This window comes from Oncorhynchus nerka, linkage group LG27, assembly GCF_034236695.1.
Source record: "Oncorhynchus nerka isolate Pitt River linkage group LG27, Oner_Uvic_2.0, whole genome shotgun sequence".
In the NCBI taxonomy this organism is placed as follows: domain Eukaryota; kingdom Metazoa; phylum Chordata; class Actinopteri; order Salmoniformes; family Salmonidae; genus Oncorhynchus; species Oncorhynchus nerka.
Window position 1 is genome coordinate 11,402,755 of NC_088422.1, and position 15,445 is coordinate 11,418,199.

At 45.7% G+C, this 15,445-nt stretch overlaps 1 protein-coding gene across 11 annotated transcripts in view; it reads left to right on the top strand.

The window, feature by feature from the left end:
- Positions 1-15,445, top strand: part of pdlim5a (PDZ and LIM domain 5a) — a 131,666-nt gene that overhangs the window by 103,424 nt on the left and 12,797 nt on the right. For 4 of the 11 annotated variants that reach the window (XM_065011381.1, XM_065011380.1, XM_065011386.1 and 1 more), the window contains 5 exons: positions 1,458-1,607; positions 7,537-7,827; positions 8,321-8,467; positions 10,955-11,032; positions 13,282-13,394. In XM_065011381.1, coding sequence (XP_064867453.1) covers positions 1,458-1,607; positions 7,537-7,827; positions 8,321-8,467; positions 10,955-11,032; positions 13,282-13,394 — 779 coding nt within the window. The remainder of the gene's footprint in view (positions 1-1,457; positions 1,608-7,536; positions 7,828-8,320; positions 8,468-10,954; positions 11,033-13,281; positions 13,395-15,445) is intronic. The other 7 variants (XM_065011384.1, XM_065011382.1, XM_065011383.1 and 4 more) reach the window with 7 other exon arrangements.

The window sequence follows — 15,445 nt, forward strand, 5'->3', positions numbered from 1 at the left end:
TATTAGGTCTAGTTATTATCTGTATACATAATTAGTCATTTCAACCATAATTTCATCCAACACCACCCCAACACACACATAGACATACACACACACTGGACTAACACACTTACACTGACCCCAACACACACATAGACATACACACACACTGGACTAACACACTTACACTGACCCCAACACACACATAGACATACACACACACTGGACTAACACACTTACACTGACCCCAACACACACATACACACACACTGGACTAACACACTTACACTGACACCCCAACACACACATAGACATACACACACACTGGACTAACACACTTACACTGACACCCCAACACACACATAGACATACACACACACTGGACTAACACACTTACACTGACACCCCAACACACACATAGACATACACACCACTGGACTAACACACACATGACCCCAACACACACATAGACATACACACACACTGGACTAACACACTTACACTGACACCCCAACACACACATAGACATACACACACACTGGACTAACACACTTACACTGACCCCCAACACACACATAGACATACACACACACTGGACTAACACACTTACACTGACCCCAACACACACATACACACACACTGGACTAACACACTTACACTGACACCCCAACACACACATAGACATACACACACACTGGACTAACACACTTACACTGACACCCCAACACACATAGACATACACACACAGGACTAACACACTTACACTGACACCCCAACACACACATAGACATACACACACACTGGACTAACACACTTACACTGACACCCCAACACACACACCCCAACTGGACTAACACACTTAGACATAGACATACACACACTGGACTAACACACTTACACTGACCCCACACACATAGACATACACACACAGGACTAACAAACATACACACACACAGACATACACACACACTGGACTCCACAGACAACACACACATAGACATACACTGGACTAACACACATGACACCCCAAACACACATAAACTACACACACACAGCATGCACACACACATTACACGTTCTCATACATACGCTGCTGTTACAGCTCAGTCTATCATCTATCATGTTGCCTAGTCACTACCCCTACCTACAGTACATGATTCCATATGTGTTATTTCACAGTGTTGATGTCTGCGCTATTATTCTACAATGTAGGAAATAGTCAAAATAAAGAAAACCTTTGAATGAGTAGCTGTGTCCAAACTTTTGACTGGTACTGTATGTATATTTTTGTATCTTTATGTTGGAAAAATACCCATAATTAAGCATTTCACTGTTGGTCTACACCTGTTGTTTACAAAACATGTGACAAATAACATTTGATTTGATGATTATATATATATTTATGCAATGGTGAAGCACAAACGTTATGATCAGGGCGTGTGGCTCTATCATGTTCCACAACTTTTTCATTCCTCTAGCAGTTCCCATTTGACACCACTAGAGGGCGATGGTGACCTAGGAGAGATTCAAGCCATTGGGTCGGATTGGGAAGCTAGTGATGTCCATCACAATGACGACTCCTCTGCTACAGACCAAATACATACGGCTCCTCTCTCACCTATTCACAGGTACAACAAAGCAAACAAATGATTGTGAAATTGATCATAAAAAGCTCTGAGTCAGCAAACACCGTTCATTATTTTCCTCCCATTGGAAGGTTGGCCAGGTGAGGTCAGAACATGAGAAACATGTGATTGGTTTAGCCTTGGTCCAGGGCTTTAGTGAAACTTTCTCAATGAACATTGATGCAGGGCGTTAGTAGAGGAATGTACGTTAAGGCCTTGGACCACAGCTCTAGAAAACACTGGGGTTAAAGTATCAACCCCCTGTAACAAAATGACAGTTTAAAACCGGTGTCTACCCTGGGTAAACACTGCAGAGACATAGTGAGTGCTGATCTAGGATCAGTTTGGCCTTTTAGATAATAATGAAGGACCTCAGCCACCCGAGCCACTGCCTGTTCACGTCGCTATCATCTAGAAGGAAGAGACCGTACAGGTGCATCAAAGCTGGGACAGAGAGACTGAAAAACAGCTTCTATCTCCAGGTCATCAGACTATTAAACAGTCACCACTAGCCAGCCTCCCCCCAGTACCCTACCCTGAAACTTAGTCACTGTTTCTAGCCTCCCCCAGTACCCTGCCCTGAACCTTAGTCACTGTTACTAGCCTCCCCCAGTACCCTGCCCTGAACCTTAGTCACTGTTACTAGCCTCCCCCAGTACCCTGCCCTGAACCTTAGTCACTGTTTCTAGCCTCCACCAGTACCCTGCCCTGAACCTTAGTCACTGTTACTAGCCTCCACCAGTACCCTGCCCTGAACCTTAGTCACTGTTACTAGCCTCCCCCAGTACCCTGCCCTGAACCTTAGTCACTGTTACTAGCCTCCCCCAGTACCCTACCCTGAACCTTAGTCACTGTTACTAGCCTCCACCAGTACCCTGACCTGAACCTTAGTCACTGTTACTAGCTTTCCCCAGTACCCTGCCCTGAACCTTAGTCACTGTTACTAGCCTCCACCAGTACCCTGCCCTGAACCTTAGTCACTGTTGCTAGCCTCCCCCCAGTACCCTGCCCTGGACGTTAGTCACGGTTACTAGCCTCTCCCAGTACCCTGCCCTGAACCTTAGTCACTGTTACTAGCCTCCCCCCAGTACCCTGCCCTGAACCTTAGTGACTGTTCCTAGCTTTCCCCAGTACCTTGCCCTGAACCTTAGTCACTGTTACTAGCCTCCCCCCAGTACCCTACTATGAACCTTAGTCACTGTTACTAGCCTCCGCCCAGTACCCTACTATGAACCTTAGTCGCTGTTACTAGCTTTCCCCAGTACCTTGCCCTGAACCTTAGTCACTGTTACTAGCTTTCCCCAGTACCCTGCCCTGAACCTTAGTCACTGTTACTAGCTTTCCCCAGTACCCTGCCCTGAACCTTAGTCACTGTTACTAGCTTTCCCCAGTACCCTGCCCTGAACCTTAGTCACTGTTACTAGCCTCTCCCAGTACCCTGCCCTGAACCTTAGTGACTGTAACTAGCCTCCCCCAGTACCCTGCCCTGAACCTTAGTCACTGTTACTAGCCTCCACCAGTACCCTGCCCTGAACCTTAGTCACTGTTACTAGCTTTCCCCAGTACCCTGCCCTGAACCTTAGTCACTGTTACTAGCCTCCCCCAGTACCCTGCCCTGGACCTTAGTCACTGTTACTAGCCTCCCCCAGTACCCTGCCCTGAACCTTAGTCAATGTTACTAGCCTCCCCCAGTACCCTGCCTTGAACCTTAGTCACTGTTACTAGCCTCCCCCAGTACCCTGCCCTGGACCTTAGTCACTGTTGCTAGCCTCCCCCCAGTACCCTGCCCTGGACGTTAGTCACTGTTACTAGCCTCTCCCAGTACCCTGCCCTGAACCTTAGTCACTGTTACTAGCCTCCCCCCAGTACTCTGCCCTGAACCTTAGTGACTGTTCCTAGCTTTCCCCAGTACCTTGCCCTGAACCTTAGTCACTGTTACTAGCCTCCCCCCAGTACCCTACTATGAACCTTAGTCGCTGTTACTAGCCTCCGCCCAGTACCCTACTATGAACCTTAGTCGCTGTTACTAGCTTTCCCCAATACCTTGCCCTGAACCGTAGTCACTGTTACTAGCTTTCCCCAGTACCCTGTCCTGAACCTTAGTCACTGTTACTAGCTTTCCCCAGTACCCTGCCCTGAACCTTAGTCACTGTTACTAGCCTCTCCCAGTACCCTGCCCTGAACCTTAGTCACTGTTACTAGCCTCTCCCAGTACCCTGCCCTGAACCTTAGTCACTGTTACTAGCCTCTTCCAGTACCCTGCCCTGAACCTTAGTGACTGTTACTAGCCTCCCCAGTACCCTGCCTGGGACCTTAGTCACTGTTACTAGCCTCCCCAGTACCCTACCCTGAACCTTAGTGACTGTTACTAGCCTCTCCCAGTACCCTGCCCTGAACCTTAGTGACTGTAACTAGCCTCCCCCAGTACCCTGCCCTGAACTATAGTCACTGTTTCTAGCTGGCTACCACCCAGTACTCTACCCTGCACCTTAGAGACTGCTGCCCTATGTACATAGAGTCATTGAACACTGGTCACTTCTATAATGTTTACATACTGTTTTACCCACTTTAGATGTATATACTGTATTCTAGTCATGGCTTATCCAATATGACTACTGCTGTACACATCTTTTCTACAAGGTGTCGAAAGCGTTCCACAGGGATGCTGGCCCATATTGACTCCAATTCTACCCACGGTTGTGTCAAGTTGGCTGGATGTCGTGAAAAACCCAGCAGCGTTGCAGTTCTTGACACTCAACTGGCATGTCTGGCACCAACTACCATACCCCGTTCAAAGGCACTTAAATCATTTGTCTTCAAATCAAATAAAAAAATGTATGGTCGCATATACAGTGGGGTGAACAAGTATTTGATACACTTCCGATTTTGCAGGTTTTCCTACTTACAAAGCATGTAGAGGTCTGTAATTTTTATCATAGGTACACTTCAACTGTGAGAGACAGAATCTAAAACAAAAATCCAGAAAATCACATTGTATGATTTTTAAGTAATTAATTTGCATTTTATTGCATGACATAGGTATTTGATACATCAGAAAAGCAGAACTTAATATTTGGTACAGAAACCTTTGTTTGCAATTACAGAGATCATACATTTCCTGTAGTTTTGCACACACTGCAGCAGGGATTTTGGCCCACTCCTCCATACAGACTTTCTCCAGATCCTTCAGGTTTCGGGGCTGTCGCTGGGCAATACGGACTTTCAGCTCCCTCCAAAGATGTTCTATTGGGTTCAGGTCTGGAGACTGGCTAGGCCACTCCAGGACCTTGAGATGCTTCTTATGGAGCCACTACTTAGTTGCCCTGGCTGTGTGTTTCGGGTCGTTGTCATGCTGGAAGACCCAGCCACGACCCATCTTCAATGCTCTTACTGAGGGAAGGAGGTTGTTGGCCAAGATCTTGCGATACATGGCCCCATCCATCCTCCCCTCAATATGGTGCAGTTGTCCTGTCCCCTTTGCAGAAAAACATCCCCAAAGAATGATGTTTCCACCTCCATGCTTCACAGTTGGGATGGTGTTCTTGGGGTTGTACTCATCCTTCTTCTTCCTCCAAACACGGCGAGTGGAGTTTAGACCAAAAAGCTATATTTTTGTCTCATCAGACCACATGACCGTCTCCCATTCCTCCTCTGGATCATCCAGATGGTCATTGGCAAACTTCAGACGGGCCTGGACATGCGCTAGCTTGAGCAGGGGGACCTTGCGTGCGCTGCAGGATTTTAATCCGTGTTTTCTTTGAGACTGTGGTCCCAGCTCTCTTCAGGTCATTGACCAGGTCCTGCGGTGTAGTTCTGGGCTGATTCCTCACCTTCCTCATGAGGAAGGGACTGTGAGACTAGTTAGGATCGAGGGAAAGATGAACGGAACAAAGTACAGCGAGATCCTTAACGAAAACCTGCTCCAGAGCGCTCAGGACCTCAGACTGGGTCGAAGGTTCATCTTCCAACAGGACAACAACCCTAACACACAGCCAAGACAACGCAGGAGTGGCTTCGGGACTTGAACCCGATCGAACATCGCTGGAGAAACCTGAAAATAACTGTGCAGCAACGTTCCCCATCCAACCTGACAGAACTTGAGATGATCTGCAGAGAAGAATGGAAGAAACTCCCCAAATAGAGGTGTGCCAATATTGTAGCATCATACCCAAGAAGACTCAAGGCTGTAATCGCTGCCAAATGTGGTTCAACAAAGTAACGTAACAAAATGTGGAAAAAGTCAAGGGGTCTGAACTCTTTCTGAATCACTGTATGTAGCAGATGTCATTGCGAAGTTGATTAGGAGCCAAGAACAGGGTGTCCAGGTCTATCAGCACCATCTTGTCAATCATCCGCTGAATAGCACACATATACAATCCATGTCTCAATTGTCTCAAGGCTTAAAAATCCTTCTTTAATAAATCTTCTTCAGGATCGGTGGGTCCCCTGCGGGACGTTGAGCTGACGTAGGCTAATGCGATTAGCATGAGATTGTAAGTAACAAGAACATTTCCCAGGACACAGACATATCTGATATTGTCAGAAAGATAAAATTCTTGTTCATCTAACTGCACTGTCCAATTTATAATAGCTATTACAGTGAAATAATGCCATTCTATTGTTTGAGGAGAGTGCACAGTTTTGAACATGAAAAGTTATTAAGAAAACAATTAGGCACATTTAGGCAGTCTAGATACAAATGTTTGAACAGAAAGGAAATGGTCCATTGGATCAGTCTAAAACTTTGCACATACACTGCTGCAAAATCTATTGGCCAAAATCTAAATTGCACCTGGGCTGGAGTAATACATGATGGCCTTTCTCTTGCATTTCAAAGATGATGGTACAAAAAATTACAAAAGAACTGTTGGGTTTGTCTTTGTATTATCCTGTACCTGATCTATTGTGTTATATTCTCCTACATTCCTTTCACATTTCTACACATTGCAAAGTGTTTCCTTTCAAATGTACCAAGAATATGCATATACTTGCTTCAGGGCCTGAGTTACAGGCAGTTAGATTTGGGAATGTCATTTTAGGCAAAAATTGAAAAACCGGGTCCTCCCCTTCATCAACATTGATTGAAGTGGATTTAACAGGTGACATTAATAAGGGATCATATGGAAAGAGCGGGTGTTCCTAATGTTTTGTACAGTAGTTGTATCTATATATACTCCGGACTCTGACATTGCTCGTTCTGATATTCTTCTTCTTCTTTTTTTTTTACTGTTTGGATTGTGTGTGTATTGTTCTGTATCGCTAGGTATTATTACTGCACTGTTGAAGCTAGAAACATAAGCATTTCACTACACCTGCGATAACATCTGCAACCCTGTGTATCCGACCAATAAACATTGATTTGATTTGAATAAGATCAGATGGGGAGACCTAATCCTAGATCAGCACCAATACACTGATTCTAGATCAGCCCTGCTACACTGATCCTAGATCAGGACTGCTACACTGGTCCTAGATCAGCCCTGCTATACTGGTCCTAGATCAGCCCTGCTATACTGGTCCTAGATCAGCCCTGCTATACTGGTCCTAGATCAGCACTGCTACACTGATCCTAGGTCAGCACCGCTACACTGATCCTAGATCAGCCCTTCTACTCTAATCCCAGATCAGGACTGCTACACTGATCCCAGATCAGGACTGCTACACTGATCCCAGATCAGGACTGCTACACTGATCCTAGGTCGGCACCGCTACACTGATCCCAGATCAGCCCTCCTACTCCAAGACTCTTGATACACACAGTGATGGCCTTTCCAATGATATGAGCACACACTCCAGAGGATCTTCTCATTATGTGCCAACAGTATAAATGCACTTGTTTCTCTGGGCAAGTGGCTCTATATACAGTAGGAAAGAAACCCTTCATTGACAGTATGCTTATCCATCCATCCTCTTATCTCTGTGTCCCTCCCAGCTCCTCTCCAGTACAGCCACTGACACATCTTTCTCCTGTGTCTGCAGTACAGCCACTACTCTCCCCAAAGCCAGTGAGGTACGGGATTCATACCAATCTACTCTATCCCAATGTCCTTATCAGTGTAAAGTCTGCTGCCCCCTTTCCTCTGTTCTATGGGTGCAGGCGAGAGCTCCTGTTGAACCCACTGGAGTTCCTCCCTCGAGGTGGTCCCTGCCCACCGGCCCTCACCCCTAGTGCACCGACTCTGGCTATACGGTCCCATTCTACTGTTATTGGTTTACAGGCCAGGTAAAGCTCAGTGCTGTGTGTGCGTGTGTGTGTGTGTGTGTGCATGCGAGCAAGCGTGTAAAGTTGCTAACCTGAGGTTTAGTGATCATAGTAGATGCATTCTATTTAGGATGAATTCTTGATTGATTTTAGTCATTGTAAATGTGGATCTGCATTCATCACTGACATCATCAGTCCTAGCTGTTCCCTTCACCCTGTCGGTCCCACCTTCTTGTCCTGTCCTGTCCTCTGCTCTCCTGTCCTGTCCGCTCCACTTCTGTCCTCTCCTCTCCTGTCCTCTCCTTTCCTGTCCTCTCCTCTTCTGTCTTGTCTTGTCTTGTCTTATTATGTCTTCCTGTCCTCTTCTCTCCCTCTTCTGTCCTCTCCTCTTCTGTCCTGTCCTCTCCTGTCCTTTCCTCTCCTGTCCTCTCCTGTCCTACCTTATTATGTCTTCCTGTCCTCTCCTCTCCTGTCCTGTCAACCCCTTGTGTTTCCATGACTACCTCGTTAAAAGAACCCCGCACAGGTCACCTGAGGGGACGGTCTCTCAGTCCCTATTGGATGCCTTGCTCATTACACCTATCACCACCCTCCCGCCCCTCCGCTTGAGGAAGAAGAAGCGTCGGAGTGTTAGTGCCTTACACCTGCCCAACAACAAGAGGTAGAGGGTGACATCATCGTGTGATGTAATGTATGGCGATCACTCACTCTACCTTGTAGACTGAAGACCTGTTGACATGAACCATTAACGATGACTGATTACTTATGTCACAATTTCCCCATGACGGCATGTTATAGCGTGGGTCACTAACTAACAACCGCATCTAACAAAACAAAACAAAAACATAACGAAAGGCAGATAGAGAGAACGCTGTTCTTTCCCTCGATTCCATATCGACCTTGTTAGATCAGAAGAGAATGAATGGATATTAGCAATATGGTGGAAATTCCATCCAGCCTTTAAGAAGAGGTCTAGTCAAGTTCAAATTAAAGATAACATCAAGCACCATATCGCCCTTTTGAAAACCTTTCAGACCTACAGGAGGAGGGGCTACAGAGGAGGGGCTACAGAGGAGGGGCTAAGGGTTCATTTGGAATTGATTGAGAGTCTTCGGCTATTCCCAAATGGCACCCTATTCCCTATTTAGTATACTATTTAAAGTGTACTGAGCAGTGCACCCTTGCATAGTGCACTACTTTAAATAGTGTACTAAATAGGGATTAGGGTGCCATTTGGGAATAGGCAACTTAGTGTCAACAAAGAGCCGTCTTTGGGAGTTGGACTTTAAAGACACCGCCTCTGAAATGTAGCTAGCTAGCTGCTTGACAACAGCCGAGTTCCCTCAGCACGCTGCAAATGGCAACAGCCGTGTTGTGTCCCTGAGAAAACCTAGCGGACAAGCTATGATCCCGCCGAAACAATTTGGCACGAGACGCATTTTCAAACGTGACAGTAGGCATACAGAAGTGTTTAGAACAAGTGTGGCAGTATGTGAGATCTGACATTTGTCCAGGAAATAGCCACGCTCATACAAGTCCATCTGTGTGTGTGTGTGTGTATATACTGCTTGTGTGTGGGTATACTGTATGTGTGTGTGTGCGTGTGTGTGTATATGTGTGGGGGGTATACTGTGCGCGCGCGTTTGTGTGTGTGTGTGTGTGTGTCGATGTGTGTGTGTGTGTGTGTGTATGCGTATGTGTGTGTGTGTGTGTGTGTGTGTGTGTGTGTGTGTGTGTGTGTGTGTGTGTGCGTGTGCGTGTGTGTGTGTGTGTATGCAGGCGGGGTATCAGGGGTAACAGCTTTGTTATTAGAATGACAGTCCTGTGTAGTTGGCATGTGTTTATGAGATACATTGGTCACCTCTTGTTGGTAACTACTTAGATACTTGAAATGTGTTGCTCAGATAATATTTCTCATGTAACGAATTTGGCATAAGCCGGCTTGTCCAATTAAAAAGTGTTTTTTTGACATACATGTGCAGTGTAGTGCCCAATGTCTCCACTGCTGTTAACGATGTGACACCAAACTAAACAGGGGAAAGGGGATAGCTTCGTAACCTCACTCCAAAGCTTGAAATGTCTCCACTGGTGCTATCAAATACTTTTTCTCTACCGTTACTGGCTGAAACGTTGTCAAGCGGGCGGTCACTAGTGGATGCGAGGATCTGAGATTCAGTAATGATTTCCGAGGAAAGAAGCTACACAGTTAAGCACAGTGACGCACATTTGTTGGACTAGCTAACCATGGTGAATAACCATAAACTAACCCACTGTAGGTAACCATGGTGAATAACCATTAACTAACCCACTGTAGGTAACCATGGTGAATAACCATAATTTAACCCACTAGGTAACCATGGTGAATAACCATCCTTTAACCCACTGTAGGTAACCATGGTGAATAACCATAAACTAACCCACTGTAGGTAACCATGGTGAATAACCATAAACTAACCCACTGTAGGTAACCATGGTGAATAACCATTAACTAACCCACTGTAGGTAACCATGGTGAATAACCATAATTTAACCCACTAGGTAACCATGGTGAATAACCATCCTTTAACCCACTGTAGGTAACCATGGTGAATAACCATCATTTAACCCACTAGGTAACCATGGTGAATAACCATCATTTAACCCACTGTAGGTAACCATGGTGAATAACCATCATTTAACCCACTAGGTAACCATGGTGAATAACCATCATTTAACCCACTAGGTAACCATGGTGAATAACCATAATTTAACCCACTGTAGGTAACCATGGTGAATAACCATCATTTAACCCACTAGATAAACATGGTGAATAACCATCATTTAACCCACTGTAGGTAACCATGGTGAATAACCATCATTTAACCCACTGTAGGTAACCATGGTGAATAACCATCATTTAACCTACTAGATAACCATGGTGAATAACCATCATTTAACCTACTAGGTAACCATGGTGAATAACCATCATTTAACCCACTGTGGTAACCATGGTGAATAACCATCATTTAACCTACTAGATAACCATGGTGAATAACCATCATTTAAGCCACTGTGGTGTGCATCCTATTCTGTCATCCCTGTTTCACCCCTCATCTTCCTTTTAATTCCTCTCTTTCATTCCTCATCCTCCCTTCTTTCTCTGTCCAAGAGTCTCCTGGCACCAATCAGTCACTGATCTGGGTGACCCCAACCTCTCCTCTCCTGTCAATGCTGTCTATATCTTTAGGTAAACATGGAATTAAATTTTGTATGAATATAACAAAGTTAGTGTGTGTACGCGCTAGTATGCATGCATTACAGTATTTTCTCTGTGAATCCTCTCCTTAGTCTATCTACATAGAAGTGCACATCAGACATCATTTGAACAATGAGGGAGACATTGTGTGGTTCAAGCCGAGGATGCAAAAAGGTCCAAGCACTACAGTACTTCCGGGGTGAAGTTTTCCCCTTAGGTACAGATCTAGAATCAGAGATGATTGTGGACTATATTTTGCATGGGTTCTCAGATACCTCAAAAAGTTCTACAGCTGCACCATCGAGAGCATCCTGACTGGTTGCATCACTGCCTGGTATGGCAACTGCTCGGCCTCCGACCGCAAGGCACTACAGAGGGTAGTGCGAACAGCCCAGTACATCACTGGGCCAAGCTTCCTGCCATCCAGGACCTCTATACCAGGTGGTGTCAGAAGAAGGCCCTAAAAATGGTCAAATACTCCAGCCACCCTAGTCATAGACTGTTCTCTCTGATACCGCACGGCAAGCGGTACCGGAGCGCCAAGTCTAGGTCCAAAAGAGTTCTTAGCTTCTGCCCCCAAGCCGTAAGACTCCTGATCAATCAAATGGCTACCCAGACTGTTTGCATTGCCCCCCACCCACTTTTACGCTTCTGCTACTCTCTGTTTATTATCTATGCATTGTCGCTTTACCCTTACCTACATGTACATATTACCTCAATTACCTCAACTAACTAGTGCCCCCGCACATTGACTCTGTACCGGTACCCCCTGTATATAGCCTCGCTACTGTTATTTTACTGCTGCTATTTAATTATTTGCTACTGTAATTAAAAAACATTTACTTAACACTTATTTTTTCTTAAAACGTCATTGTTTCTTAAGGGTTTGTAAGTAAGCATTTCACTGTAAGGTCTACTACACCTGTTGTATTCGGCGCATGTGACAAATAAAATTTGATTTGATGTTGATCATCCCCTCCCCTAATCCTAACCTTAACCATTAGTGGGGGAAATGCTGAACTGACCCAAGATCAGCATCTAGGGGAAACTTCACACTACACATTACAGTTCAGCTGGGCAGGGATCATTCCATGGTGGAGCTGGCTTCAGCGTTTCAATGAGGTGTGTCAATACAGAGCCAGGGCAGCTGGTAACATACAGTAGCAGCTCCTTTGGTGTGATGCCAGCTCCATACACAAGTGCTGGGTCACCGTGGACAACCGACCTCCTCATCTCCGTAACCAAGGCGGCCGCTGTTGCCATAACACTCAGCTCCTCGGGGAGCCATAAGCAGACATGGTGGAGACAGACTAGAGATCCAGCTTCAGCAACTTCAGCAGTTGGCATGGCACTACTGTACATCATGGCTGTAGTATTCAATGGGTCTTTTTTTGGGCCCACCCAAGTATCTGAGTTCCTCACACACAGCGACCCGTCATAGACGACTCATTTAAATGGTCATCAGGCAGAGTAGAGGCCTGCACAAGACATTAGGAGGTAAGAGATGTGTCTGCCCTCTGTCAGCACTCTGGTGTTCTTGGATGTGTCTTGACATGAAGTGGGAAACTTGTCTACTTCCGAGTGAACAAAATGTAGTATACTACAGTTATGGGCACTAAAACGTTCGTTTTTTCTGGTGACCAATTAACGCTGAAAAACACCAGATAGAAGTATGATGTTGGTGCTACTAGTAGGGTGAAGTTACCCCTAGACGCTGATCTTGGGTCAGTTTAACATTTTCCCCACTAATGCTTAATGTAAGGATTGTCGGAGAGGGAAACTGATCCTAGAGCTGTACATAGTGGAAACGTGATGTGTGTGAGCTGGTATGACTATTGTAGTACACGGCGAAGGACAGCTGTGACACACTGGTCTGGATACAAGTCTGTTGTTCTTGCAGTATTCACACAGAAGTTGGCCTGAGCCTCGGTTGGTTCTCTCCAACCTTTCTTTCTTCTCCCCGGGGGCTTGAGACCTTTCGTTGTTTGTATTTGAAAATCCAACAGTTGTATTGGAAGAGGGCGACGCTCTGGGGCTTTGTGTGCCTGTGGGTGTTTGAGAGAGAAATAGACAGAGGAGAAGCAGTAGAAGAATCAGTAAAAAGCACAGCCCCTCTTCATTAGCAACGCATCTTCCCTACAACAACATGGAGCCTTTCCAGACTCTGAAGTCAGGAGGACTTGGAGCTAGGTGTCAGACAGACTGGTATGACTAACCCTCTCTTTCATGTTTCCTTGCAGTGAGGAGGTGGAGGAGCCAGACACCAGTTCTCACATGTTGTCTGCAGTCAAGACCATGACCAAAGGACCTGCTGGCAGCCCCAGCAACTCCATCACCTTTACCACCACTCAGGGTAAACTGTGTGAGTGGGTGGGTGTGTAAACTGAGTGAGTGTGTGTGTGTGTGTGTGTGTGTGTGTGTGTGTGTGTGTGTGTGTGTGTGTGTGTGTGTGTAAACTGGGTGAGTGGGTGTGTGTGTATACTGTGTGAGTGGGTGTGTGTGTAAACTGTGTGAGTGGGAGTGTGTGTGTGTAAACTGAGTGAGTGGGTGTGTGTGGTGTGTAAACTGTGTAAGTAGGTGTGTGTGTGTGTGTGTGTGTGTGTGTGTGTAAACTAAGTGAGTGGATGTGTGTGTGTAAACTGAGTGAGTGGGTGTGTACTATATGTGGACACACTTTTAAATGAGTGGATTCTGCTATTTCAGTAACACCCGTTGCTGAGAGGTTTATAAAATCAAACACACAGCCATGCAATCTCCATAGACAAACATTGGCAGTAGAATGGCCTTACTGAAGAGCTCAGTGACTTTCAACATGGCACCATCATAGGATTCCACCTTTCCAACAAGTTAGTTCATCACATTTCTGCCCTGCTAGAGCAGAATCGTCTGTCCTTGGTTGCAACACCCACTACCGCGTTCCAAACTGCCTCTGGAAGGAACATCAGCTCAAGAACGGTTCGTCGGGAGTTTCATGAAATGGTTTTCCATGGCCGAGCAGCCGCACACAAGCCTAAGATCACCATGCGCAATGCCAAGCGTCGGCTGGAGTGGTGTAAAGCTCGCCGCCATTGAACTATGAAGCAGTGGAAACGCGTTCTCTGGAGTGATGAATCACTCTTCATCATCTGCGTTTGGTGAATGCCAGAAGAACGCTACCTGCCCCAATGCATAGTACCAACTGTAAAGTTTGGTGGAGGACAAATAATGGTCAGGGGCTGTTTTTCATGGTTCAGGCTAGGCCCCTTAGTTCCAGTGAAGGGAAATCTTAACACTACAGCATACAATGACATTCTAGATGATTCTGTGCTTCCAACTTTGTGGAAACAGTTTGGGGAAGGCCCTTTCCTGTTTCAGCATGTCAATGCCCCCATGCCCAAAGTGAGGTCCATACAGAAATGGTTTGTCGAGATCGGTGTTGGAAGAACTTGATTGGCATGCACAGAGCCCTGACCTCAAACCCATCGAATACCTTTGGGATGAATTGGAACACCGACTGTGAGCCAGGCCTAATCGCCCAACATCAGTACTCGACCTCACTAATGCTCTTGTGGCTGAATGGAAGCAAGTCCTCGCAGCAATTTTAGTGGAAAACCTTCCCAGAAGAGCGGAGGCTGTTATAGCAGCAAAGGGGAGACCAACTCCATATTAATGTCCATGATTTTGGAATGAGATGTTCGACGAGCAGGTGTGTACATACTTTTGGTCATGTAGTGTAAGTTACTATGGAGGCATACTGTTTAGAGTAATTTCTTACATGCCCATCTGAAAGCACTGTAGCTTTAAAACAATTTATTTTTATTTAACTAGGCAAGTCAGTTAAGAACAAATTCTTATTTATAATGACGGCCTACCCTGGCCAAACTCAGACGACTCTGGACCGCCCTATGTGACTCCCACAGCCTGGAAGCAGACCAGGGTCTGTAGTGACTCCTCTAGCACTGAGATGCAGTGCCTTAGACGCTGAGCCACTCAGGAGCTACGGTACTCTATGTCACATCAAAAAGACATGGTATAATTCTGCTGTACCTGCCTATGCGGTGAAGAGGTCAATGGAATCCAGACGATGTGGAACAGAAGAAGGGCACACATTCAACAAATCTGATCTAACAAAGTGTATATTTGTCAAATCAGTCATGATTGATGTATTGTAACAGACCCACATTGTGGTTACTAAGGTCAGATATGGATATATTTGGCTGTTTTCGCTGCATAACATTTAGAAGTTGTCCCTTTTCATGTTTAGAAAAAGTGATTGCTAAATGCTAACTTCTGTTAGTATAAGGTGATAGCGTAACTAGCATACAGGAAATCAGTGGTGGTAGTCAAAGTCGTTTTAAAATGCAGTTGATTGGTTAAGATGACATGAACATGTATTGGGGTTGACCTCCATACAAACATTATACT